Raw genomic sequence first — 25,804 nt, 5'->3', positions numbered from 1 at the left:
GCGGGGGGGGGCGGGGGGCACACCCAGGCAGGAAGGGAAACCCAGAGGTAAACACAACCCGTGGAAACCAGGGCTGACCCTGTGGCTCTGAGGTCTATACAGCCGAGAAGCGTGTAGCTATGTTTAGGCCAAGCACTGCCAAAACAAACTGTAAACAAGAGCCAGGCACCAGTGGCTCACACCTGTCATCCTAGCTACTCAGGAGGCTGAGGTCTGAGGATCACGGTTCAAAGCCAGCCTGGGCAGGAAAGTCCATGAGACACTTGTCTCCAATAAACCACTAGAAAACCGGAAGTGGCGCTGTGGCTCAAGTGGTAGAGCGCTCACCTTGAGCTGAAGTGCGCAGGGACAGCGCCCAAGCCCAGAGTTCAAGCCCCACAACCGAAAAAAACCCTCCCAAAAATTGTAAAAAAAAAATCTTAATACCAAAAGCAAGCGATTATTGATTGTGTCCCAGTGTAAAGGTGTGTGGAGATGTAATATGGAGTCCCCCACCCCCGTTAATAATATGAGTTAGTAAAAAAGGGAGCTAAAAGGAAATGGTTCTTGTGCTCTGTCTCTCACAGCATGAGGATATTTGTCAGACTAAGGCCCTTCCCTCTTCTCCCTTGTCAACCCTGCGCCCAAACACTGCTACTTTATTTTCAATTAAAAACAGGGGCTGGGAAGGTGGCTCAGTGGTAGAGCGCTTGCTTTGCATGATGAGGCCCTGGGTTCAATTCCTAAGCACCACAAATCAGAAACCCAGAAGTGGTGCTGTGGCTCAAGTGGCAGAGCACTAGCCTTGAGCTAAAGAGCTGAGGGACAGCACCCAGGCCCAGAGTTCAACCCCCACAACCGACCAAAAAAAAAAAAAATTAAAAAGAAAACAAAAACATAAGATTTCTATGTATCCATACACATTTCCCAGCAAATAGATTCCTAAGGCCCTGTTCCAAAATGAAGCACATCAACCCCAGGGCCGGGAGCGGGGCGGGGGGGGGGGGGGGGGAGTGTCGTCCAGTGCTGGGCCGGACACAGAGACCCGGGCAGCTGGGGGCCACTCTCCAGTGCCAAGTGAGACTCAGAGCAAGTGCAGGCCAACCATAGCCAAACACAACCACAGCCCAAGCGCAGCCAAACTGCTGACAGACAGGGGCAGCAGGAGAGACATGATGTCGTTCAGAACGGGGACGTCATTCTATCAAAGAAAGAAATGCATTTACTGAAAAATCACGCTCCAACTGGCTGGAATCCCGGGGTGACAGGCGGGCAGAGAGGCACCCCCACACTGAGATCAGGGAGAAAATCAGGGCACACCAACAAAGAAACAGAAGTGTTCACAGGCACAGGCCACAGCCAGGAGAAAGAACACAAAGAACAAAATTGGACTGAGAAGAGAAAGAGACAAAGTACTGTAAACCAGGACGACTTACAGCTCATAAATATTGATGGCCAACATTTAATGGAATACAAAGATCCAAGAATCAAGATAGGAAGAATGAAAACATTTTTTAAAATGTAGCTTTATTGTCACATCTCATCAAGTGAGAGGGAAAAAAGAAAACACTCCTCAGCGCTGGGACAGACAGAGGAACAGAAGCCCGGTCTCCCGGTCCACGGTGGCTCTCTGTATGAGCTGCCTGTAGGTCAGGTTCTCGTGCGTGTTGGGGTCAAAGAAGCCCTTGGTGTCATCGCTCGGGTCCTCCAGGATGCGGTTCATCTCCTCGTCGAAGTAGCCACGCTGGTAGGCCACATCCACGGGCAGGCGGTGGCTGTGCACCGGGTCGATGACGCCGCCCGTGGCGATCTGGGCCTCCAGCAGGCGGATGCCGTGGTTCCGGACGATGAGGTCCTTCTGCATGGCCTGGAAGAGGGAGATCCGCTCCCCGGTGTAGGGGTCGGTGTAGCCGGTGACCGCGCGCTCGGCCGACAGCAGCTTCTCCCGGATCTCGCCGCCTACCACGCCCGCGGCCACGGCCTCCTCCACCGACAGCCTGCGGTTCTGCACCGGGTCGATGATGAAGCCCGTGGCCGCCTGGGCCTCCAGGAGCACCAGGGCGGTGCCGGGCCGCAGCACGCCCTTCCACATGGCCTGGTAGACGCTCATCTTCTCCTGGCGGCCGGGCTCCCCGGGCACGGGCACCAGGATGCCCGCGATGCAGCCGGTGCCCTCCAGGTAGCGCCTGACTGTGTCCATCTCCGTCACCTCCTGTAGGGTTGCAGTGCCCTGGGCCAGATCCCGCAGGGTGTCGGGACCCAGGATCCCCGAGGTGTGCAGCTCGGACGCAGACACCTGGCGCCTCAAGCCGCGGAAGCTCACCTTGCTGAGCCGCGCCTCAGTCTCCTCCACCAGCTGGGCCAGGATGGAGGTGAGCTGGGCTGGCTGCAGGGAGCCGGTGGCCAGCTGGGCCAGGAGCTCATCACGGTGGGTCTGGCTCAGGTACGCAGAGAAGAGGATGTCCCATGCGGACACAGACTGGCCCCGCAGTGGACCTGAGCGGACCTCCACGGTGACTGCCCGCAGAGCCTGCTCCTGCTGCCCGTGGGTGGCCTCAGCCTCGGTCCCTGCTAGGGAAAGCCCCGAGGAACTGACCCCCGACCCAGGCTGAGAGCCGGGCCCCTGCCGGCTGGGTCTTGTGCACCCTGTCTTGGGTACGTCCTCCTGGGCCTCCTGAAGGATGGTGGTCAGCCTGCGGGTCAGGGCGGGCAGGCCCAGTGCCCCTGACCTGAACTGGGACAGCAGTTCTTCTCGGGCGGCCTGGCTCACATCGCCAGACGCCAGCACGTCCCACACGGGCACCGCAGGTCCCTGGAGGCTGCCCACCTTGACCTCCATGGTGACCTCGCTCAGCGCTGCTCGCCGGTCCTCGGCCTGGGCCAGCAGCGAGGTCAGGCTGGCGCTCGCGTCCTGCACGGTCAGCGTGCCCGCCTGCATCCGGAGAAGCAGGTCCTGGCGCACGGCCTCCGGCACCTGGCTGTAGAACAGGAGCTCCCACACCGACACGCTGCGGCCCGAGGTGAGAGTCAGGCGGGCGTCATGCAGGGCGCCCCGCAGCTCCTCGCCCAGCTGGTGCACGGCGGAGCCCTGGCCCGCCAGCTGCAGCATGTACAGCCCGGTCTCCGGGTCCCACACGCAGCGCTCCAGCAGCTGCCTGTAGGTCAGGTTCTCGTGCGTGTTGGGGTCAAAGAAGCCCTTGGTGTCGTCGCTTGGGTCCTCCAGGACGCGGTTCATCTCCTCGTCGAAGTAGCCGCGCTGGTAGGCCACATCCACGGGCAGGCGGTGGCTGTGCACCGGGTCGATGACGCCGCCCGTGGCGATCTGGGCCTCCAGCAGGCGGATGCCGTGGTCCCGGATGATGAGGTCCTTCTGCATGGCCTGGAAGAGGGAGATCGGCTCCCCGGTGTAAGGGTCGGTGTAGCCGGTGACCGCGCGCTCGGCCGACAGCAGCTTCTCCCGGATCTCGCCGCCCACCACGCCCGCGGCCACGGCCTCCTCCACCGACAGCCTGTGGTTCTGCACCGGGTCGATGATGAAGCCCGTGGCCGCCTGGGCCTCCAGGAGCACCAGGGCGGTGCCGGGCCGCAGCACGCCCTTCCACATGGCCTGGTAGACGCTCATCTTCTCCTGGCGGCCGGGCTCCCCGGGCACGGGCACCAGGATGCCCGCGATGCAGCCGGTGCCCTCCAGGTAGCGCCTGATGTCTGCCTTCTTTTCAATCTCTTGCACTGTGCACTTGCCCTGTTGCAGGTCTGACAGAGTCTGCCTGGAGATGATGGTGGAGTTCAGCAGCTCCCCCGCGGTCACCTGCATTCTGATGCCCCTGAACCACAGTTCTCTCCCTCTGGCTTCCTTCTCACTAATCATTTGGAGGATAATTTGCACGACCTTCTCTAGCGCCCGTGCCGTATCTCCTTTGTACAGCCGAACCAATTCGAGCTTCCTGTCCTCCCTCACATACTCAGAGTTCAGCAGCTGCCACACTGACAGCTGCTGGCCTTTGTATCTCCCCACGGTGATTTCCACCTGCTCGGCCTCCAGTGCCTTCCTGGTGTCCTCATCCACGTAGTCTGCGTCCTTCACATCCTTGACCAGTGGGAACAGCGCCCAGCCGGACTCCTCCCGCTGGCACCTGTCCTGGAGTTCTTTGTACGTGACCTTCTCCTGTGTGTTCGGATCCACAAACCTTCTCCTCATGTGTCTCTGGTCGGTAAGGAGGGCCAGCATGTCCTTGTGCAGACAGCCGCGCCTGTAGGCTGTCTCCAGTGGGACCCGGTGGTGGTGCCGTGGGTCAATCACGCCCCCGGTGGCCATCTGCACCTCCAGCAGCCTCAGGGCCTCCTCCTGCCCGACCAGCTTCTTCCGCATGGCTTGGAACAGCGGGATTATCTCCCCGGAGGCTGGGTCTTCATAGCCCGTGGCGGCCTTCTCAGCCCTCACCAGCCTTTCCTGAAACTCTTTACCCACAATGCCACGGGCCACGGCCTGGTCCACAGTCAGTCTCTGGTGGGTGCGGGGCTCCATCAGGAAGCCAGAGGCTGCCTGGGCCTCAAGCATCTGAGCAGCAAACCCTGCGGGGACAAGCCCGGCCCGGCCGGCCTCCTCAAAGGTCAGGACTTCCTGGGTGAGGGGTACGATCACCCCGGCAATGCAGCCGCAGCCCTCCAGGAATGCTCTCACGTGCTCCAGGGGGCTGAGGTCCTGCTTGTGGAGGGCGTCCACACTCTTCTTATCCAGGACCCCAGCGTTGAACAGCTCCGCTGCGGTCACGTCCTGGCGGATGGCTGCCACCGTGATGGCTTGGTTTTGTCTCTCGGTTCCCTCTACTGTCCTGGTGAGAACCTCCACCAGCTCCTCCAGGCTCACCTTCTGGGTCTTGTACTCCTGCAGCAGCTCTTTCTTCCGGCCCTCTGTAAAGTACTGAGAAGAGAGCAGGTCCCACACAGACACGGTCTGCCCAGCAAACCTGCCCACGTGCATGTCCACTGCTCTGGAGCGCAGAGCCTGCCTCGCGGCCTCGTCGATGTGCGCGCAGGCCTCTCCTCTCTTCCCCACTTCCAGCATGTACAGCCCGGTCTCCGGGTCCTCCACGCAGCGCTCCAGCAGCTGCCTGTAGGTCAGGTTCTCGTGCGTGTTGGGGTCGAAGAAGCCCTTGGTGTCATCGCTCGGGTCCTCCAGGATGCGGTTCATCTCCTCGTCGAAGTAGCCGCGCTGGTAGGCCACGTCCACGGGCAGGCGGTGGCTGTGCACCGGGTCGATGACGCCACCCGTGGCGATCTGGGCCTCCAGCAGGCGGATGCCGTGGTCCCGGACGATGAGGTCCTTCTGCATGGCCTGGAAGAGGGAGATCCGCTCCCCGGAGTAGGGGTCAGTGTAGCCGGTGACCGCGCGCTCGGCCGACAGCAGCTTCACATATGTTTCCCTGCCAAACATCCCTGCTTGGAAAGCCTCCTCCACGGTCAGCTTCCGGTTCTCCACAGGGTCGATGATGAAGCCCGTGGCGGCCTGGGCCTCCAGGAGCACCAGGGCGGTGCCAGGCCGCAGGAGACCCCTCCGCAGGGCCTCTGCGATGCTCATCTTGTCCCCCGAGCCCTGGACGAGGACTCCGGCGATGAAGTTGCCTCCCTCCAAGGACCGCCGCACGCTCTCCATCGCAGTGACCTCCTGCACCGTCTTCTTCCCCTGGCTCAGCTCATCCAGAGTCTGTTTGTTGATCAGCTGCGATCGGAACAGATCCCTGGCCGACACCTGTTTCCGCAGGCCCGGGAAGGTGGCGGCCTGCGAGGGCTGGGTCTCTGCCGCCTCCACCAGGGCCGTTACAGCGCTGACCACCTGCCGCAGGGCCGTGGCGCGGCCGGAGCAGCAGAGTGCCGCCAGCTCTCGCCGCCTGTCGGCACCCACGTACTCGGAGCACAGCAGGTCCCAGAGCGCCACGCTGCGGCCCTGGAACCGCCCGCTGCTGACCGGCACCTTCATGGCCCTCAGAGCCACGGCTGTGTGCTCGTCCACCTCCAGCACCGCGTCCTCGGGGAGCGGCAGGAGCCACAGGCCGGTGGCCGCATCCCGCACACACCGCTCCCGGAGCTGCTGGTACGTGACCTTGTCCCGAGTGTTGGGGTCGAAGAAGAACTTGTTGTCCTCCTCAGGGGCCGTCAGCGCCTGGGCAGTGTGCTCATCCAGGAGCCCCAGTCTGCAGGCCACCGCCTGGGGCAGGTGCACGCCGTGCGCTGGGTCCACCACCCCGCCCGTGGCCAGCTGCACCTGCAGGAGGGGCAGGCCCTCGCTCCGGGGCACGAGCCCCTTGCCCACGGCCTGCCACAAGGAGAGCACGCTCCCCGAGTAGGGGTCCGTGCACCCCGCCACGGCCCTCTCGGCCTGCTTGAGCAGCTCGCTCAGCTCACGGCCCACCAGGCCCGCCCTCACGGCCTCCTCCACCGGCAGTCTCTGGCCGGTCAGCGGGTCGATCAGGGAGCCAGATGCCACCTGCGCTTCTAGCAGCCTCCGGCCCAGGCCTGCGGGGAGGAGGCCATCTCTAGTGGCCTGGGCAATGCTCACCTTCACGTCAGAGGGCTGGAGCAGGACACCGGCCACGCAGCCGGTACCCCAGAGGCAGGCCTTCACGGCGGGCTGCTCCGCCACCTCGGCTGGTGACTGCGTGCCCTCGGCGAGCGCTTCCAACGCGTCCTGGGTGATGATGCCCGTGTCCCGCAGCCAGACGGCGGGGACCTCACCCCGGGGACCCGGCACTGCGATGCGGGCGCGGGCCAGCAGCTCCGACTCCCTCACCCGGCTGCTCAGGACGTCCCGCAGCTGCGGCAGGGACAGCTTCCCCACCCGCACCGCCTCCAGGAAGCCCCGGCGCTGCTCCTCCGTGAAGTGGCAGGAGGCGAGCAGGTCCCAGAGGGACCTGTCCCCGTCCCCGTCTGCGGGGGTGGCCTGCAGGGTCTGCTGGACCTGCGCGTCGGTGGGGACCGGAGGGGCCTCTTCAGGCAGGGGCAGGAGGCGGACGCCAGAGGCCTCGTCCCAGGGGCTCTGCTCCAGGAGCCGGGCGTAGCTGGTGAGCCCCTGCCCGTCCGGCGTGGGGAACGTCTCGGGGGAGCTGCACAGAGCCGCCTCCATCTCCTGGTCAAGGCAGCCACGCTGGACAGCCACGGGTGTGGGAAGGTGGTGGCGGCCGGCGGGATCGATGACCCCTCCGGTGGACAGTTGGGCCTCCAGCAAGCGGGTGGCCCGATCCACAGGGACCAGGCCCTTCTTCATGGCCCCGAACAGGGACACTCTCTTCCCAGAGAAGGGATCCCTGAAGCCCGTGAGGGAGTCCTCGGCCCGCCGCAGCCTGCCGTGCACCTCTGGCCCCACCACCCCCCGGCGCACAGCCTCCTCCACTGACAGGGCCTCCCGACTATGGGGGTCCCGGAGGCCGCCGGTGGCCGCCTGGGCCTCCAGCAGGGCCAGGGCCACGCCGGGCGGCAGCAGCTTCTGCTTCATGGCCTGGTAGATGCTGAGCCGCCGGTTGGAGGCCTGGAGCAGCACCCCGCCCACCACGCCCAAGCCCTGCAGGTACCGGCGGACCCCGTCCATGCGGAAGAGGGCGTCGGGGCTGAGTCTGCCATCCAGCACCTGGTCAAGGAGCTCCTGGTCAATGATGCGGGCCTCCAGGAGCTGGTAGGCTGTGACCCGGCCCCGCAGCGCAGGCAGCGTGACGTCCGCCCACCTCCTCGACTCGTCCTGCAGCAGCTGCGCCACCCGCTCCAGCGTCACCCTGCGCTGCCGGAACTGCTGCAGCAGCCGCCGCCGCCAGGCCTCGCCAAAGTACTCGGAGTTGATCAGCTCCCACGCGGACACCCGCTGCCCCTGGAAGCGGCCATGGCGCACGGGCAGCAGCAGGCTCTGGAAGGCCTGGCGCGTGGGGCCGTCCACCAGCGGGGGGCGCGCCCGGCTGAGCGGCAGCAGCCGCAGCCCGGTCTCCGGGTCCTCCACGCAGCGCTCCAGCAGCTGCAGGTAGGTCAGGTTCTCGTGAGTGTTGGGGTCAAAGAAGCCCTTGGTGTCGTCGGAAGGGTCCAAGAGGATCAAATTCAGCACCTGGTCGAAGTAGCCGCGCTGGTAGGCCACGTCCACGGGCAGGCGGTGGCTGTGCACCGGGTCGATGATGCCGCCCGTGGCGATCTGGGCCTCCAGCAGGCGGATGCCGTGGTCCCGGACGATGAGGTCCTTCTGCATGGCCTGGAAGAGGGAGATCCGCTCCCCGGAGTAGGGGTCGGTGTAGCCGGTGACCGCGCGCTCGGCCGACAGCAGCTTCGCAAACACATCGGGCCCAATGATGCCGGCCCGCAGCGCCTCCTCCACGGAGTGCTTCTTGTTTTCCCTGGGGTCGATGACGAAGCCCGTGGCGGCCTGGGCCTCCAGGAGGACGAGGGCCGTGCCGGGCCGGAGGAGCCCCCGGCCGCGTGCCTCGTAGATGCTGAGGCGCTCCAGGGAGTCCGGCAGCAGCAGGCCTGCGATGCAGCCCGTGCCCTGCAGGTACCTCTGCACTGTGGCCAGGCCGCCCACGTCCTGGGCGGAGGCCTGCCCCTGCTCCAGCTGCTGGAACAGCTCCTGGTCAATGATCTTGGCTTTCAGAAGTTCTTCAGGCGTCACGGTGTCCCTCAGCCCGGTGAAGGTGACTTTGGCAGTGGCCGCCGCCTGCGTCACAATGGTCTTCAGCTCGGCGGCCAGCTCCTCCTCTGCCAGGGTCCCCTCTTGGTGCTGCCGTGCCAGGGCTGCCCTCCGCTCCACGGGCACCGCTTCCGAGAAGAGCAGTTCCCAGAGGGACACGGGCCGGCCCTGGAACCGGCCGGCGGCCACAGTGGTGGTGGCTGCGCTCAGGGCCTGCCGGGTGCGGTGCTCGATGAACGTGGGTCCGTGGGGCGCCCCCCCGCAGGGCGCCCCCGGGAGGGGCAGGAGGGCGAGCCCCGTCTCGGGGTCGGTGACGGAGCGAGCCAGCAGCTGCCCATAGTGCAGGCGGCCATGTGCGCTGGGGTCAGAGAAGCCAGGGGTCTGTGAGAGAGCCTGCTGGGTCTCCTCATCCAGGCAGCTGAAGCGCAGGGCGGCTGCCAGGGGCACCCGGAGCCTGCGGGCTGGGCAGACCAGCCCACCCGTGGCCAGCTGTGCGTCGAGGAGGCGCAGGGCCAGGGGCCGGTCGATCAGCTCTTTCTTCATGGCCTGGAAGAGAGGGATCTGGGAGCCGCTGAAGGGGTCCTGGTAGCCCGTGACCGCCTGCTCCGCCACCAGGAGTGGCTCGTGGAGCTCAGGGCCCACCAGGCCGGCCCTGACTGCGTCGGGCACCGGCAGCCGCCGGCCCGTGGCTGGGTCCACCAGCGTGCCGGTGGCAGCCTGGGCCTCCAGGAGCTGCAGCGCGGCACCCTCGGGAACCAAGTGCTCGGCGATGGCCTGGTAGAAGCTCTTCTTGAGGCCTTGGGGCAGCAGGACCACCCCCGCCAGGCTGCCGGTCCCCTGCAGGTAGCGCTGCACCTCGGGGTGCATGCTCACCTCTGACGCGGCCAGCGTGCCCTCTCTCAGGCCCTGAGCCAGCTCCTCATCCAGGACCCCAGCCTCCCGCAGCTCAGCCACGCTGGCCGCCCCTGCCAGCGTGCGGAAGGCAGTCCTGAGGGGCAGCAAGCGTAGCCCTGCGCGCGGGGCCTGCACACACCTGCCCAGCAGCGTGCGGTAGGGCAGGGGCTCGAGGGTATTGGGGTCTGTGAAAGTGGCGGCATCCAGGGTAGGCTCCGGCTCGGTCAGCGCATGCCATGTCTCCCGGTCCAGGAGCCCCTGTTGGCAGGCCTGCTCGGGATCTACCCGCCCCTCCCGGGTGGGGTCTACCAGGCCCCCGGTGGCCAGCTGGGCCTCCAGCCAGCTCCTCCCACGGGCCTCGTCTACAACTTCCTTTCTGATGGCCTGGAAAAGGGCCAGCTTCCTGCCCCCGTAGGGGTCGGGATAGCCGGTGACGGCTCGCTCCGCAGCCAGGAGCCTCTCCTTCAGCTCCAGCCCCACCAGGCCCTGCCGCAGGGCCTGAGACACAGGGAGCAGCCGGCCCTGGGCAGGGTCCACGAGGCCCCCGGTAGCCGCCTGAGCCTCCAGCAGAGCCAGCCCCAGCCCCTCGGACAGGAGGCCCTGCTTCATGGCCTCGTAGACGCCCTGGGTCTGCCCCGAGGCCTCCAGGTACACCCCAGCAATGCTCCTCGCCACGGTGGGCGGGGAGGCCCCCCCGGAGGGGGCGCTGACTCCCGACACAGCCTTCCCATCCTGCGGGGCAGCGGCCCGCTCCGTGCCACCTGAGGCCAGGACGCCGAGAGGAGGAGAGATCCGGCCGTTCATGGCACACGGCGGCTTGTGCGGAACTTTCCTGGGGTCCACCGGTGACCTGAGAGGAACAGAAAGGCTCTGTCAGGGCCGAGGCAATGCGCAGAGATTGGGGTGGGGCCCAGCCAGGCCAGCAGAGCCCCAGAATGTCCCTGAGCAGTGCCCCGGCTCTGGGTGACAGAGGACGTGGACCAGTCCCCCGGACCACAGGCTTCCGCGCTGGGGTGCCCTGAGGCGCGAGAGGCTGCCCAGCGAGCTCACAAAACACAGGTAGCCGCCTTTCAGGACGAGAGGTGTCTTCCCGGGGAGGCATTGACACCTCTACCCCAGCCTCCCAGGGCGGAGGAGCCGGGGTCTCCTGATGCCCCACGTAGCCTCTGACCCACCCATCTAGCCCTGGCTGTCTGGTCCCATGCTGGCCTCCTCCAGCCACCTCTACCCAAGCCCGTCACCTTCCAAGTCGGGTTGCATGGATTGCCCAAAAAGATAGCTCAAAGTCCTAAGTGGCAGGACTCGCAGCCATGGCCTTATTTGGAAAGAGGATCTGTGAATGTAACAGATGAGCTCACAGGGCACAGCCTGGCCCCGGGCTGGTGAACCTAGTGTCCTGGTAAGATGGGGGGGCGGGCAGCCAGTGCCAGTCCTGGGCCCTGGAGCTGGAGGAGCCAGGGTCCTCCCCAGAGCTGTCGGGGTGGCCTGCCCCGCCCGCTCCGGCCCCACCAGTGCCCGCCTTCCCCACAGGGCTCTGAGGCTCTCCACATTCTCCCTCTGGGCCCAGAGCCTCAGCACTGCTGGAACCTTCTCTGGGCTCAGCAGTCGGGCCACACCCTCCGGCCTTGGCTCACACGCAGGGTCCAGAGAGGCCCCGGCCTTCCCTCCCCCGCACAGGCTCCGCCTGGAGACTCGAAGTGCACTTTGGACCCCACTACCCGGGACGTGGGGACTCCTCCACCACCAATTTGGCTCTGGCTGTGTAGCCGGTGGATCGGAGCCCCTGGCCCGTCCATGCCTGCCCGGTGGTCCTGGCCTGCCCGTGTCCTCCGCCGGGCACGGGCAATCCAGGTGCCCCACACCTGCGCACGCGGTGGCCCGGGGGCTCCAGTGCCCCCTCGCGGCTCACTCCGAAGGGCACAGCTGTGCGCTGGCCCACCCCGTCTACCTCAAGCCCACGAGGGCCCTGTGAGAACCCTTCCCTGACTCCTCAGAGCTTGTCCCGCCCCACGGCCCTCCTGCTTGTACCGCCGGGCCGCCACGTCGCGTGGCACGGCCTTCTCTGACCGCTCGAGGCCCTTCCAAACCCTCGTGCTCAGGCACAGTCATCCCAGAGCGGGGGGGTGGGGGGGCAGCCAACAGTGGCCTCACCGGCACATTCAACCTGGCGCACGCCGCTGCCTGGCCGGGGACGGGGCAGGCAGCCCCCGGCAGCGCCCTCAGGAATCGCCGCCCTGCCAGCTTCCTGGGGTGCAACGCGACGCGGAGCGAGTCAGCCGTCACATCCGTATCCAAATGCTCTCGGGATCTCTTCCCTGACAAAATCCGGCCTCCCTCCCGCCACGGGCCTGCTGCACATGCCCCGGTGTTCACGAGGATCCAGGAGGGCAGCAGCGGCCACCCCGGCTGGCCCAGCCCGGCCTAGCAGTGAGCCCTGCTCTGGCAAGGGTGGGGCCTCAGGACGCAGAGCAGCCTGGTGGAAGAACGTAGGGGAGAACGGGAGGATGGGGATTGTTGCTAAGTAACCAAATTTCAGGAAAAGATGACCAACGCCCGAGAATGACCAGCTGGACGGCTGTGGGGTTCTTGTCTCCCCGGAAGCCAGGCCGCGGAGGCCCCGGGCACAGGGCGCTGCCCACGGAGACCCCGGACACAGGGCGCTGCCCGCGGAGGCCCCGGGCACAGGGCGCTGCCCACGGAGGCCCCCGGGCACAGGGCGCTGCCCGCGGAGGCCCCGGGCACTGGGCGCTGCCCACGGAGGCCCCGGGCACAGGGCGCTACCCACAGAGGCCCCGGACACAGGGCGCTGCCCGCGGAGGCCCCGGGCACAGGGCGCTGCCCGCGGAGGCCCCGGACACAGGGCGCTGCCCGCGGAGGCCCCGGGCACAGGGCGCTGCCCGCGGAGGCCCCGGGCACAGGGCGCTGCCCGCGGAGGCCCCGGGCACAGGGTGCTGCCCGCGGAGGCCCCCGGGCACAGGGCGCTACCCACGGAGGCCCCGGACACAGGGCGCTGCCCGCGGAGGCCCCGGGCACAGGGCGCTGCCCACGGGGGCAGCCCCGGGCACAGGGCGCTGCCCGCGGAGGCCCCGGGCACAGGGCGCTACCCGCGGAGGCCCCGGGCACAGGGCGCTACCCACGGAGGCCCCCGGGCACAGGGCGCTGCCCACGGAGGCCCCGGGCACAGGGCGCTGCCCACGGAGGCCCCCGGGCACAGGGCGCTACCCACGGAGGCCCCGGGCACAGGGCGCTGCCCACGGAGGCCCCGGGCACAGGGCGCTGCCCACGGAGGCCCCGGACACAGGGCGCTACCCACGGAGGCCCCGGACACAGGGCGCTGCCCGCAGAGACCCCCGGGCACAGGGCGCTGCCCGCGGAGACCCCCGGGCACAGGGCGCTGCCCGCGGAGGCCCCCGGGCACAGGGCGCTGCCCGCAGAGACCCCCGGGCACAGGGCGCTGCCCGTGGAGGCCCCCGGGCACAGGGCGCTACCCACGGAGGCCCCGGGCACAGGGCGCTGCCCGCGGAGGCCCCCGGGCACAGGGCGCTGCCCGTGGAGGCCCCCGGCCTGCCGGGGTTGCAGGCACGGTGGGGACACTGCCTCCCAGGTGACCCCTGGCGCCATCTTGCAAGCCAGGACCTGCCAGGCGGCCACCGCCATCCATGCCTGATGGGAGCCCAGCTCCAGGGTCTCTGGAGGAGAAGCCACCAGGAAGGCAGCGCCCACAGCAAGGGGGTGGGAATGGCCACCTGCAGGGAGCGGCTATCTTACAGTAAAGGGAACGCGCAGCCACACTGACCGGAGAGGACGCTCAGAAGAGGGTCTGGCCACGTCCAGCAAGCCCACGCCGGCAGATATGCCGAAGGTCAAGAATGTCCACTCTGGATCGCCGAGGAAGGGCCATGGGTGGTTAGCACCAAGACCTGAGCCACGGACAGCCTAGCCATCCAGACCTTCCTCCTCTGCACTTCTGAGCAAGGGGCCTGTGTTCTCTGGAGGCCGGCTCAGGGCCAGTGCGGCCATGAGCCTCGGGGCTGGCACGCAGCACAGCAGGGCAGTGTCCCCTCCCTCCCTCCGCCCTGCCTCCCTCCCTCCTCCTTCTGTTCCATGAGGCTTCCTGGGCCACTCTGTAGTGACCCATGGAGACCACTTCCCGCCCGCCCAGCACCGTGGCCACCCTTCCCACACCGCTGCCTCCCAGGCACACGTGAAAGACGCTGGCCTGGTGGGGCCCTGCGGCCCCTGACCTCTGCCAGGGTGAGGGGTGGAGGACAAGCGGCCACTGCCCAGCCTCGACGAAGCTCCACACTGGGACCATAGGAGGGGCCAGGATGGCCAGCTGGGCACAGCGTGGCCTGGACAATCAGGCCAGACGCCCCGTGTGCTGTGGAGCAGGCATTGCCTGGGTGGGAAGCCAGAGTGCCAACCTGAGCTTGGGCAGGGAAGCCACGTGCGTTCCCTGGACAAAGAGGAGATTCAGGGAGGGCAGCCGCTGAGCTGGCTGAGCGGGCGAGAGGGAGTCCGGGGCGGGCGGCCGCCGAGCTCTGGCGTGCGGCCGGGCTGGCTGGCGCTTTGCTCCGTCAGCTGGCCTGTGAGCTTGGCCCAGATGTCACGCTCAGGTCCTGCTCTGGCCTGGGCTGCCACAGGAAGATATAGGAGGAGCCGCCTGCGTCTGGGTCTGACTGTGGAAGACACAGAGGGGTATCCAGAGCAGGCTCCACCACAAGACAGCTTGGGGAGGGACAGGAGACCAAGGCCAAGAATCTGTCCCAGGGAGAGGCTGCGGGTGTGAGTGAGCTGTGAAGAGCTGTGGGCTTCGGGCTGGGGAAGGGAGGTGGAGCAGATCCCTGTAGCCCAGGCAGCAGAGCGGAGGGAGCTCTTCCTGCTTCTGCAGCTCCACCTCAGGGCCCCGGCACCCCAGCACAGTGAAGAGCCGTTCCCGAGGCCAGTGGGCAGGCCCGGGGTGGTTGGGCCTGGGCCGGGTGAGCCCAGTAAGGGCCGGCAAGGACCCGTGGGCTGTCACCTTGAGCAGGGAGGCCGGGCACACTCAGCTCACACGAGGGACAGAGCTTGGCCTCTGCCCCACGGTGAGCAGCTGGCTTAAGAACACAGCTCACCAGGCAAGGCTGGCCTGAGGAGGCTGAGTGGGGTCAAGGGTCAGGGCCCCTCTGGCTCCACCAGCCTCCGCCTCTGCCTCCCAAGGTCCAGAGATAACAGACGGGCTGGCAGAAGTGGGCAGCTCCTGCCGGCTCAGCCCCGCCCCTGCCCAAGCCGAGCCTCTGGCCCTTGGGTCCGTGGGCCTGTCTCTGCCACAGGTGCCAGCCAGCTCCGCGGAAGGCCTAGTCTTGCGGTGAGGATGGAGGGCCTGCTGTCCGGCTGTGGCAGCCGGGATGGGGGCTGCAGCGGCTCCACCCTTCCCTACCTCAGGATGGGGGCTGCAGCCGCCCCCCGTGTAGCAGCCAGCGGCCGGGCTCCAGGGTGCCGCCTCTGGCAGCCCTCAGAGCTTCCTGCGGGGCCTCCTGCCCTGTGCTCCCGTCCTGCCGCACGGCGGTCCCCACCGGCCCCTCCAGTCCTCACCTGCGCTCAGCTAGGGTCTCCCCCCGGCAAGCTCAGGTCCGCCTTCCTGGTCTGTCTGCAGCTCGCTCCGCTCCCAAGTTTAAATCCTCCGGCCCCGCCCTGCGTTGGAGGTGGCAGGCAGGTGGGGCGGGCAGGTGCCGGAGCTGCCGGGAGGCTGGCCCTTCCCCAGGAGTCACAGTCACAGCAGAAGAATGCAGGGTGGGGGCGGAGCGACCTTTGTGTGCCCCGGCTTTGAACGGAGTTTGCAAGGGAAATGCAGACCTGCTGGGAGCTGGGTTTAGTTCCCTAAAGGAGACTTTCCCTCTGTGTGTGTGTGTGTGTGTGTGTGTGTGTGTGTGTGTGTGTGTGTGTGTGTGTGCTGGGTTTAGTTCCCTAAAGGAGACTTTCCCTGTGTGTGTGTGTGTGTGCGCGCGCGCGTGCTGGGTTTAGTTCCCTAAAGGAGACTTTCCGTGTGTGTGTGTGTGTGTGTGTGTGTGTGTGTGTGTGTGTGTGTGTGCCCTTAGAGGCCTGGGGGGGGGGGGGGTCTGCAGGGACCTGCCTGGTTCTTGGGGACAGTCCAGTGCTGGGCTGGGCGACTGGGGGCTCTCCTTGGTGGGCCGTCCCCAGGCCTGGGCCTCCATGGGCTGCTGGTTGGAAGCTCTCTGGGAGGGATGGCCAGGCCTTGCCCGGTCTCTCGTCTGGGCTCAGGGAAGCCCCTTCTGAGGCTGGCCCAGCCTCACCTGTGGAGGCTGGTGTGTGCAGGAGGTGAGGTGCTGGAGGCCAGAGCCTCAGGGTGAGGAGCTTGGAGGGCCCCCCGCCCAGCCCCAGCGCAGCAGAGGAACTAACGGCCGGTCTTCTGGCTGGTCCTCCCCTCTGCTGCCCCGACATCCAGGGGCAGGATGGAGGTGGGCTGCCGTTCACCCCGGCAGGCAAGGCCCCCTACCCCGGGACCCTTCCCCCCATCCTCACCTCTGCCTGAGTCATTCTTGATCAGTAATTTGTCCAGAGCCACCCAGCCGTCTCCAACCCACATCATCAGGGCCCCCAAGCTGGCCAGCCCTGCAGAGGGGTGTCCAGCCCCTGCCGGGAGCTGGGCCCAGCTGCTGAGGTCGGGTGGTCCCGGCTCAGGCCACGCCCACACCTGTCCCCGGGCCTGAGCTCTGCTCTGGCCGCCCCGTCGCCTTCCCACTCCAGCTCGTGTGGCTGCGCCGGCCGTTGGGGAACCCTGACCTCGACACCGTGGTGAGCTTGGGTGTTGGCCCACACTTCTTCCAGTGCAGCCATGCAGCCTCATCCGGCCCTGCCCTGTTCTCCAGCTGCTAGGACGGGGTCTGTAGGGTCCCGTGGGGTGCAGGTGGTGCTGGGGTACACTCCATGTCCAGGTCACTTCATCCTGTGGCCAGGCTGAGGCCACAGCACCCAGACCAGGCCACGGAATCCAGGTGCTTGGTGTGAGGCTCGCCATTCCTCTCCCCTGTGTCCAGTGGGCAGTGTCCTTGCCTGTCCTGTCCCATCCTGGCCTGTCCTGTCCCGTCCTGGCCTGTCCTGTCCTGTCCCATCCTGGCCTGTCCCGTCCTGTCCTGTCCCGTCCTGGCCTGTCCTGTCCCATCCTGGCCTGTCCTGTCCTGTCCTGTCCCGTCCTGGCCTGTCCCATCCTGGCCTGTCCTGTCCTGTCCTGTCCCGTCCTGGCCTGTCCTGTCCTGTCCCATCCCGGCCCGGCCCGTCCTGGCCGTCCTGGCAGCCCTGCTCCAGCAGCACACATTGGCCCTGTCTTCCAGGTCCCATTCCCTGGCCTCCAGCGTACTCTGGCTCCCACTTCCCGCAGCAGCCTCTGCCCGCGGCGGCCTCTGCCCGCGGTGGCCTCTGCCCACGGCGGCCTCTGCCTGTGGCGGTCTCTGCCCACGGCGGCCTCTGCCCGTGGCAGCCTCTGCCCACAGCGGCCTCTGCCCGTGGCGGCCTCTGCCCGTGGCGGCCTCTGCCCGTGGCGGCCTCTGCCTGCTGCAGCCTCCAGCTCAGATCGTCTTGGGACCTGCTGGAGGTAGGGGGATCTGTGCTCCACTCCCTGGCCACCAGGCTGCCCCTGACCAGTGCTTCAGCCCAGGAGCCCCCGGGACCCCAGGCAGCTCCTCCAGCACCCAGCCCTGGGCCCATGCCAGCCAGGCAGCAGGAAGGGGTGTCAGGAGGGGTGAGCCCCCATACCCAATACTGCCCTCACCCACTTGCTGTTGCGTAGAGACAGAGAACCCCTCCCCACACTACCCTAGAGCCTGCAGCAGCTTCAACTGCTCTGCAAGCCACTGAGCTCCCCACACGGGGCAGGGCACTCAGAAGGTACAGGTCAGGAGATGGGGACCAGGGTCACCATGCTAACCCCAGGCCATCCTGCAAGTCACTGTGCAGCCTGGAGCACTGGGCCAGAGCCCCGCTGGCCCTGGCTGTGCCGTCCAGAGAGCGTCCGCCCTAAGCTGGATCAGGAGCCTCAGCAGCCCCTCCATGGAGCACCACCCGCAGAGATGGACAGAGGGGTGCTGCCTGCAGAGATGGACAGAGGGGTGCTGCCTGCAGAGATGGACAGAGGGGTGCCGCCCGCAGAGATGGACAGAGGGGTGCCGCCCGCAGAGATGGACAGAGGGGTGCCGCCCGCAGAGATGTGGAGGCGGCAGGGGGTGAGATGGCAGGGCTGGGTTGAGAGGCCAGTCGACCCTTCCCCGCAGGGCTGTGTCAGCAGCGTGGCCGGCCAGCAGCTCCATCAACAGGTCCGGGCCGCAGACATCCTCACAGGTGACCCCTCCTGGCGGGGCTAGATTCCTGGTGGACGGGGGCAAGGTGCTGCGGGACCTGTCCTTCTGGTGGGGATTCCTGAGGACAGAGGAGCGTGGCCTCTGCCCAGCTCCAGACTGGAGGCTGACGTGGAGCCTCTGCCCCCACATCACCGACACGTCCTCACGCGGCCCACCAGTGGCTCGCGCTTTCCCGGCTGCCACAGCAGGCCCAGCGCGCCCTCCGGGTCCTCTCAGTGGGAAGGGGCAGCCAGGACCCAGCCACGCTGGGGTGCCGGGTCCGTGTGGGGAGGAAAGCCGGCCACTTCCCACTGTGGGCTGGATCGGTCCTGTCCACCCCCCACTCCTAGCCCTCCGGTGGGTGCACTGGGCGAGGGGACGTCCCGGTGGAGGAGCACACCACACACTCACGCTGGTGCACTTTAAGAGGAGCAGTCTGGACGCCCAGATGCCCACCTGCCCTCCACTGTCGGAGGCCCCCAGCCACTGCTCCAGCCGATTGGGAGGCTAAGGGCGGAGGAAGGGAGGGACAAGGCCAGATCAGGCAGAAAAGTTCACAAGGCCCACACTGAAAATAACCAGCAAAATCAAGGCTGGGGTACGGTTTAAGTGGTAGAACACCAGCCTGCCAAGTTCAAACCCCAGTACCATAAAAATAAAACAGCTCTCAGAAACACCAGAGCCCAACCAAGAAGTTGCCATGAGAAATCCCGCCAGCCCCCGTCCCCCTCCGCCCCCCGTCCCCCAGCCCTCCTGTCCCCCTCCACCCTCCTCCGCCCCCCCCGTCCCCCAGCCCTCCTGTTCCCCTTTGCCCCCCTCTGCCCCCTGCCCCCTCCACCCCCTTGTCCCCCCTGCTCCTTCCCCCCCCGCCGTCCTCTGCCAGATTCCCTGGGCTCTCTCCCCTCCCGGGTGTGGGGGTGCTGGGGTGCTACCCTCCTTCCCTGTCTGTCCAGGCACCTGCAGGCTCAGGGCCCCGCCGCACTCAGGCCATGGTCCCTTGGGAGGGCTGACCGCCCTGCCAGGCCACACCAGGCCCACTTGGTCTCTACGTGGTCTTGAGCCTGGTGTCCAGCTCCCAAATCTGGGACCGGTGCCCCCCAAGGACTCCACCTCTGCCCGTAGAATAGCTGGAGAGAGATATCTCCGGCCCGGCGCACTGCCTCAGGGTGGCCCCAGCCTGGGCCTGGCTCACCAACCGGTAACAGCTCTGCCGCGGGCCCCAGGGTCCCTGATGAAGGGCCCTGCCCCCGACGGGCCCTGTCCCCCGACGGGCACGGTGAGTCCTTCAGCCGGCCGGGGGCCTCTGCCCACCGTGCTAGCTGCTTGCGCTGCTTGGCCACCTGAGCCAGCTGGACACTCATCCCGGGGAGGAAGCCAGCTTCGTCCCGCCCTGCTGCCAGGGCGGGGGGCACCGGCTCGGGTCGAGGGCGCGCACGTCTGCTCCGGCCCTCAGGTCCTGCGTGCTGGGAGCTGGCTCCTCCAGCTCCTCCAGCCCCAGGCCAAGGGGCAAGGGGACGGGTCGCTGTCCTCAGGGCGTGCAGCGGCTGCCAGGCACAGGCAGCACCAACCTCACCTGCTCCTGAGCTGCTCCAGCCGCCACCCTGCCAACTGAGCCTGGTCCTCCCACCCGTGCCAGAGGGAAGTGGCCGGGGTTGGGACGTGGCACTCAGGGGACTTGGGGACGAGGGCAGGGAGGTGGGCTCTGTGGGGTCTGGGGCTTGAGGCCCACGCCATCCCCCAGGAACACCCAGTCTGCACCAGGAGGCCCAGCCCGTGAGGCCCAGGGCGGGCATCCCATTGGGCACCAAGACAAGAGCACTGCCAGTGTCGCGGCGGGGGGGGAGGGAGCGGGTGGCTGGCCGCGAGCAGCCGGCCGCCTCAGGCCGGTCTCCAGAGCCCTCCGAGGCCTTGGTACATGTCCAGGCCCCTTCACCCACATGCTGCAGACACATGCTGCTGAGCCGGTGCCAGCCCGCGGGTGCCCAGCTCGCGGGTGCCCAGCCCGCGGGTGCCCAGCCCGCGGGTGCCCGCCCGCCGGTGCCAGCCCGCGGGTGCCCAGCCCGCTGGTGCCCAGCCCGCCGGTGCCAGCCCACGGGTGCCCAGCCCACGGGTGCCCAGCCCACGGGTGCCCAGCCCGCGGGTGCCAGCCCGCCGGTGCCCAGCCCACGGGTGCCCAGCCCGCGGGTGCCCAGCCCGCGGGTGCCAGCCCGCGGGTGCCCAGCCCGCCGGTGCCCAGCCCGCCGGTGCCCAGCCCGCGGGTGCCCAGCCCGCGGGTGCCAGCCCGCGGGTGCCCAGCCCGCCGGTGCCCAGCCCACGGGTGCCCAGCCCACGGGTGCCCAGCCCGCGGGTGCCCAGCCCGCGGGTGCCAGCCCGCGAGTGCCCGCCCGCCGGTGCCCAGCCCGCCGGTGCCCAGCCCGCGGGTGCCCGCCCGCCGGTGCCCAGCCCGCTGGTGCCAGCCCGCGGGTGCCCAGCCCGCAGGTGCCCGCCCGCCGGTGCCAGCCCGTGGGTGCCCAGCCCGCGGGTGCCAGCCCGCCGGTGCCCAGCCCACGGGTGCCCAGCCTGCGGGTGCCAGCCCGCCGGTGCCCAGCCCGCCGGTGCCCAGCCCGCCGGTGCCCAGCCTGCGGGTGCCCAGCCCGCGGGTGCCCAGCCCGCGGGTGCCCAGCCCGCCGGTGCCCAGCCCGCGGGTGCCCAGCCCGCGGGTGCCAGCCCGCCGGTGCCCAGCCTGCCGGTGCCCAGCCCGCGGGTGCCCAGCCCGCGGGTGCCAGCCCGCCGGTGCCCAGCCCGCCGGTGCCCAGCCCGCGGGTGCCCAGCCCGCAGGTGCCAGCCCGCAGGTGCCCAGCCCGCTGGTGCCCAGCCTGCTGGTGCTCAGCCCACCGGCGCCTAGCCCGGGCCTTGCCCGTCCCTGGGCCCTGGCTGCAGCTCAGCCCAAGCTGCCTGCCGGCCTCAGCGGGCCTAGGAGACTCTCACAGGTCGCTTGGAACTCCAGGCCGTGGGGCCAAGCTGCTCCAGGAGCCCCGTCTAGGGAGCAAGCCGGGAGGGGAGCGGCGTCCGCACATCTCCCGCCACCGCGCTCCCTTGGCAGGCGCTGAGGCTCTGCGGGGGCTCGGGGCCAGCAGCTGACAGGGCGCTAGAGGTGCATGTGCCCCAGGGGTAGGCTCCCGCAGCACCCCGCGGATATGCTGGGGCTTGATCTGAAGCTTGGGGGACACCCCGCAGGGCCCTGTCTCCCTCACCCTGTACCTCCTGCTCCTGAGCTGGGCCGCGGCCGCAGCAGCCAGGGGCCCCGGGAGGCCTGCAGTTCCTCCATGCTGCCCGGCCAGCCGCTCAGCTGCCCAGGGGCTCGGGGGGGGGTCCTGCAGGAGGGATTCAGCCTGCTCACCCCCCCTCCGGGCAACCCCACCCTCCTCATCACAGCTCCATCTCTGTGGCCTCCGTGCCCTGTCCTCCGCCCCCACAGCCTCCGTCAACATGGTCTCCATCACCTCTGACACCTGGACGGCATGGGGCCCCTCCAGGCCTGGGGGTTCTCTGGACACGTGGTCTCAAGGCCGAGTTTCCACGTGGGTAGGCCCTGGCAGCCCTACAGGGCGGTGTGGCCCAAATCAGGACCAGAGTGCCACGGGCCCGTGGGGTCCCCACACCTGGTCACGCGCTGGGGAGGGGGTTGCGCTCCCCACCTGGGGGCCTGCACAGGCCAGCTGGGCCCTGGAAGAACCCAGGACGCCCCGGCCCCTCGGCAGCCCGCCCGCTGGGCTCCAGCCCGCTCCCTCCTTCCTATGTGTTTCCTGGGCACCCTGTGCCTGCCCTCCACCCTGGGCCAGGGAAGCGGCTCGGGCCGGACCACCTCACCCCGTTCCCCATAGGCAAGGACTAAAGGAGGGTCCAGGAGACCAGCTGCCAGGCCCTGCCAGGCCCCCACACCAACGTGGGCAAGGCCAGAGAGGAGGGGCAGCTGGGCCGGGTGCCAGAGGAGGACAAGGCCATCCTGTGCTCCCGGGAGCCACGGGGACCCCAGGCCGCACCCCTCCCGCCCAGCACCCCCGCCCTCCCCGGGTGCCCACCCTTGGGGCCCACACACCCCACCCAGGACTCCGGGAACCTCCCGCCTGTCAGCCCCTGCCCGCCCCCTCCAGGCCTGGAGGCGCCAGGAGTTCCAGCCCCACAAGGGGACAGGTGGATGCCGCGTGGTCTGGAGGTGCCCCCGGAACCCCGTGGTGACAAGAGCCCCCGCAGGCCAGCCCCGGCCTTCCTGCAGCAGCCCAAGGAGGGGCGCGGGCAGACGGAGGGCGCGGTGGCCCCTGAGAGCCCCTGAGGCCCAACGCCAGCCGCGCCCCTCGCTCTGACCCCCAGCCGCGCCCGCCTCTGTGATGGGTTTGTGTTGCTGTTGCCCTGGGAACTTTCCATCGGAAAACGCCGGGCGGGTGGGGAGGCGGACAGGCCGGGGCAGGCCGTGGCAGATGCGGCGGGAAGGGGGTGGACGCCTCCCGGGAGGGCTCCTGGGGCCCACACCCTGGGCGGCCCACCCGTCCTGCCGGCTCCGGTTCTCAGCCCCCACCCCAGGCTCGGGCAGACTCTGTGGGCCGAAAGGGGGCCAGCAAGGCAGGCGGGCAGGGGAGCAGCGGGCAGGGGAGTGGGGAGGGCAGGGGAGCAGCAGGCAGGGGAGTGGGGAGGGCAGGGGAGCAGCGGGCGGGGGAGTGGGGAGGGCAGGGGAGCAGCGGGCGGGGGAGTGGGGAGGGCAGGGGAGCAGCGGGCGGGGGAGTGGGGAGGGCAGGGGAGCAGCGGGCGGGGGAGCAGCGGGCAGGGGAGCAGCGGGCAGGGGAGCAGCGGGCAGGGGAGTGGGGAGGGCAGGGGAGCAGCGGGCGGGGGAGTGGGGAGGGCAGGGGAGCAGCGGGCGGGGGAGTGGGGAGGGCAGGGGAGCAGCGGGCGGGGGAGTGGGGAGGGCAGGGGAGCAGTGGGCGGGGGAGTGGCCAGCAGCCCCCACGCAGGCCTCAGTCCCGCACCCCTGTGCCCACCCAGCCGCCAAGGGGCCTCCAGGGGTGCAGAGGCCGCGAGGGCCGGCGCCCCGCCCAGCCTCCGACCTCTGCTCAGGACAGCAGCCAGGGGCGTCCCTCTGCCCCGTCCCAGTCACATGGAAAGGAGGGCGGAGGGGGTGGGTGTGCCTGCTCCATCCCGGCCTCCATGCCACCAGCCCGGGCCAGGACCAAGCGGTGTGGGCAGCCCGCAGCTCTCCCCCGCACGAGAGGCCGGGGTCCTGCCCTGTACGGAGCCCTCTCCTCTGGGGCAGGGACAGGGCAGGGACGCCACCCCAGGCTGGGCCCCCCAGCACCCCTGCCCAACCCCACCCCAAGGGCCGCCAGCCACACTGCACCCTGGGGTGGGGTGGCCCCGGCCCCTCCGCGGCCACCATGGCGGCTGAGCCCCTCCCCCTGACCCTCTGTCTCCTTGCCGGGCAGTCAGGACAGTGGCCTGGGCACCCCACGGGAGGACCTGGTGTTACCCGTGCTTACAGCCCCGCCACCCCAGGGCAGACCGCACCAAGTGCACAGAGATGACCAGGCCTGCACCCGAGCCCGGAGGAGGCGCAGCCCTTCCCGACTGCCGACTGCCGGGCGGGCGCAGAACGCAGAACGCGGCAGGTCTGCAACAAACAGGTGTGGCGGAAATCAATCAAGCCGGTAGACACGGGCCCCACTGACCGTGCCAGAGGTCAGCGGGCCGGCGCCACCGGGGGCCAGGCAGCCAGGCAGGAGGTGGGGAGGCAGCAGCACTGTAGATGGAGGGAAACTGTCACTTCTCCAGGGGCCCTGAGCCCTGGGGGGCTGCCTGGAGAGGGCAGAGTCAGGCAGAGGCCCTGGGGGGCAGCCGAGGAGAGGCAGGGGGGACTGAGTCAGGCAGAGGCCTTGGAGGGCAAGACACAAGGCTTTAGTGGGAAGGGAAATATGACAGGGGCATATTTAGAAAGGCCCAGACCAGGCAGGTGCTGGTGGCTCCCGCCTGTAATCCTGGCTACTCAGGAGGCTGAGATCTGAGGATCTAGGTTCAAAGATAGACGGAAAACAAATCTGAAGGACTTTTATCTCCAATTAACCAGCAAAGAGCCACAAGTAGAGGTGTGGCTCAAGTGGTAGAGTGCTATCCTTGAGCAAAAATCCTCAGGCACAGCGTTAAGGCCCTGAGTTCAGTTCCTAGAATGAGTACACATGAGTGAGCAAATGAGCTCATGTATGTGCACGCACACACACAGCACAGACAATTGGGGAGCTGAGCCTCAGGGTCCCGTGCCCATGGGGTGGCGGGGACTCTGAGCCCCTTGGGAGACAGGGAGACGCAGGGGGGCAGGTCTGGGGCGTGGGACCCCTAAGAGGCAGGCAGGACTTCAAGTAACTCAAACTCAAAACAAAAGAGAAGAGGGGACCCCACAGGCGCCCAGCCACAGGGAGGGACACCGGTGCAGAGGCATAGAGCCTTGCCCCAAAGTTCCGGAAAACTCACGAAGGCTCTGGCTGGCTCTGGCTGAGCCACCTGTCCCCCTAAAAGCGTTGTCCCAATTCCAGGACCTGTGACTGCGATCTTATCTGGACAGGAGCGTCTGCAGATGTCACTCACTAAGATGAGGTCACCAGGCCGGGCCTTCATCCAACACGACGCGTCCCTGGGCGGACGCGCGGTGTGGTTTCCGCTAACGTCCACCGCGTCTGCCCCACAGCGGGGACACGTTTCCATTGTGGCCGAGCCCCATCACGTCCTGTACATGCGCCCACGAGCCCGGCCAGCCCCCACTCCACCCACCACTGCGGCCCAGGCGCCAGGCCACGTCACGCTCCCTGAACATGACCTGGCACACAGATGAACGGCCGCGTACAGCAGAGACGGCCGTGGGCCCGTGGGCCAGGACTCTGCCACAGGCCGAGGGGGGCCCGTGGGCCAGGACTCTGCCACAGGCCGAGGGGGGCCCGTGGGCCAGGACTCTGCCACAGGCCGAGGGGGGCCCGTGGGGACCGGTGGACAGACACTCTGGCTCACGCCGCGGGGAGAGGAGGCAGCCAGTGTGGGCCGGGCTGTGTGGTCTACTGTGGGCTACAGGGCCCCAGTACCCTCCCCTGGCAAGGCTGCTGTCCAGAAACAGCGGCAGCTCTGGCTCTGAAGTAAACTGGGGTGAGCCTAAGATGAGCAGCAAGTAAGCCTGGGGGTGCTGGGTGGGGCTGGGGTGCTGAGTAGGTTTAGGGGTGCTGGGGCTGGGGTGTTGGGTGGGTCTGGAGTGCTGGGTGAGTCTGGGGTGCTGGGTGGGTTTAGGGGTGCTGGGTGAGTCTGGGATGCTGGGTGGGTTTAGGGGTGCTGGGTGGGTTTAGGGGTGCTGGGTGGGTCTGGGGTGCTGGGTGGGTTTAGGGGTGCTGGGTGAGCCTCTACAGATGCCACCACAGCCCTCAGCTTTCCTGGCACTGCTCCACCTGCCCCCTGCGGCGCACTCCGGCCCTGGACCTGCCAGCCCTGTGAGCACAGAGTGTCCACAGACTAAGTCCCCAAGGCTCGGGCTGTGGCTCAGTGGTGCAACGCAGGCCCAGCCAGCTCAGGGCTGTGGGTTCGATTCCCAGCACAGGAAAACAAGTGCACCCCTGCTCTCCAGGGCAGCTGGGAACAAGGGCAGAGGCTGAGGGAGTCGGGCAGCCTGGGGGAGACCCCTGGCTTGCAGGGCTGCCCTGGGTCCCCTCTGGGACCAGGCGGGTCTCTGGCATTTTCTGTCTCTGGGTTCTGCAGTGGGACCCGGTATGTACCAGGGGGCCACGGAGGAAAGGGGGTGTCAAGACCGAACTCCACTGCTCACCTGCTGGCTGCCAGGGGCTGGCCTGCGCCCCCCAGAATTCTGGGGAGGTCCTGGTCCCTGTACCTCAGAACACGACCTTATTTGGAAAGGAGCAACTGCAGGTGGGAGTGGTTGAGAGGA

General features: G+C 68.1%; 1 protein-coding gene across 1 annotated transcript; it reads right to left on the bottom strand.

Annotated features, from left to right (window-relative positions):
* Positions 1-1,442: 1,442 nt before the first annotated feature.
* Positions 1,443-15,146, bottom strand: LOC122098918 (epiplakin-like). Its single transcript, XM_042669455.1, has 2 exons — positions 15,104-15,146; positions 1,443-10,379 (listed from the first exon to the last, which is right to left on the bottom strand). Exon 2 carries the CDS (start codon positions 10,331-10,333, stop codon positions 1,553-1,555), a length of 8,781 nt encoding a protein of 2,926 aa, XP_042525389.1. The 5' UTR covers positions 10,334-10,379; positions 15,104-15,146; the 3' UTR covers positions 1,443-1,552.
* Between the last annotated feature and the right edge of the window lie 10,658 nt (positions 15,147-25,804).

This window comes from Dipodomys spectabilis, unplaced genomic scaffold (assembly GCF_019054845.1).
Source record: "Dipodomys spectabilis isolate Male_0828 unplaced genomic scaffold, ASM1905484v1 ptg000495l, whole genome shotgun sequence".
NCBI lineage: Eukaryota > Metazoa > Chordata > Mammalia > Rodentia > Heteromyidae > Dipodomys > Dipodomys spectabilis.
The sequence above is the reverse complement of the archived record's forward strand: the minus strand, read 5'-3'. Positions and strand labels throughout refer to the sequence as shown.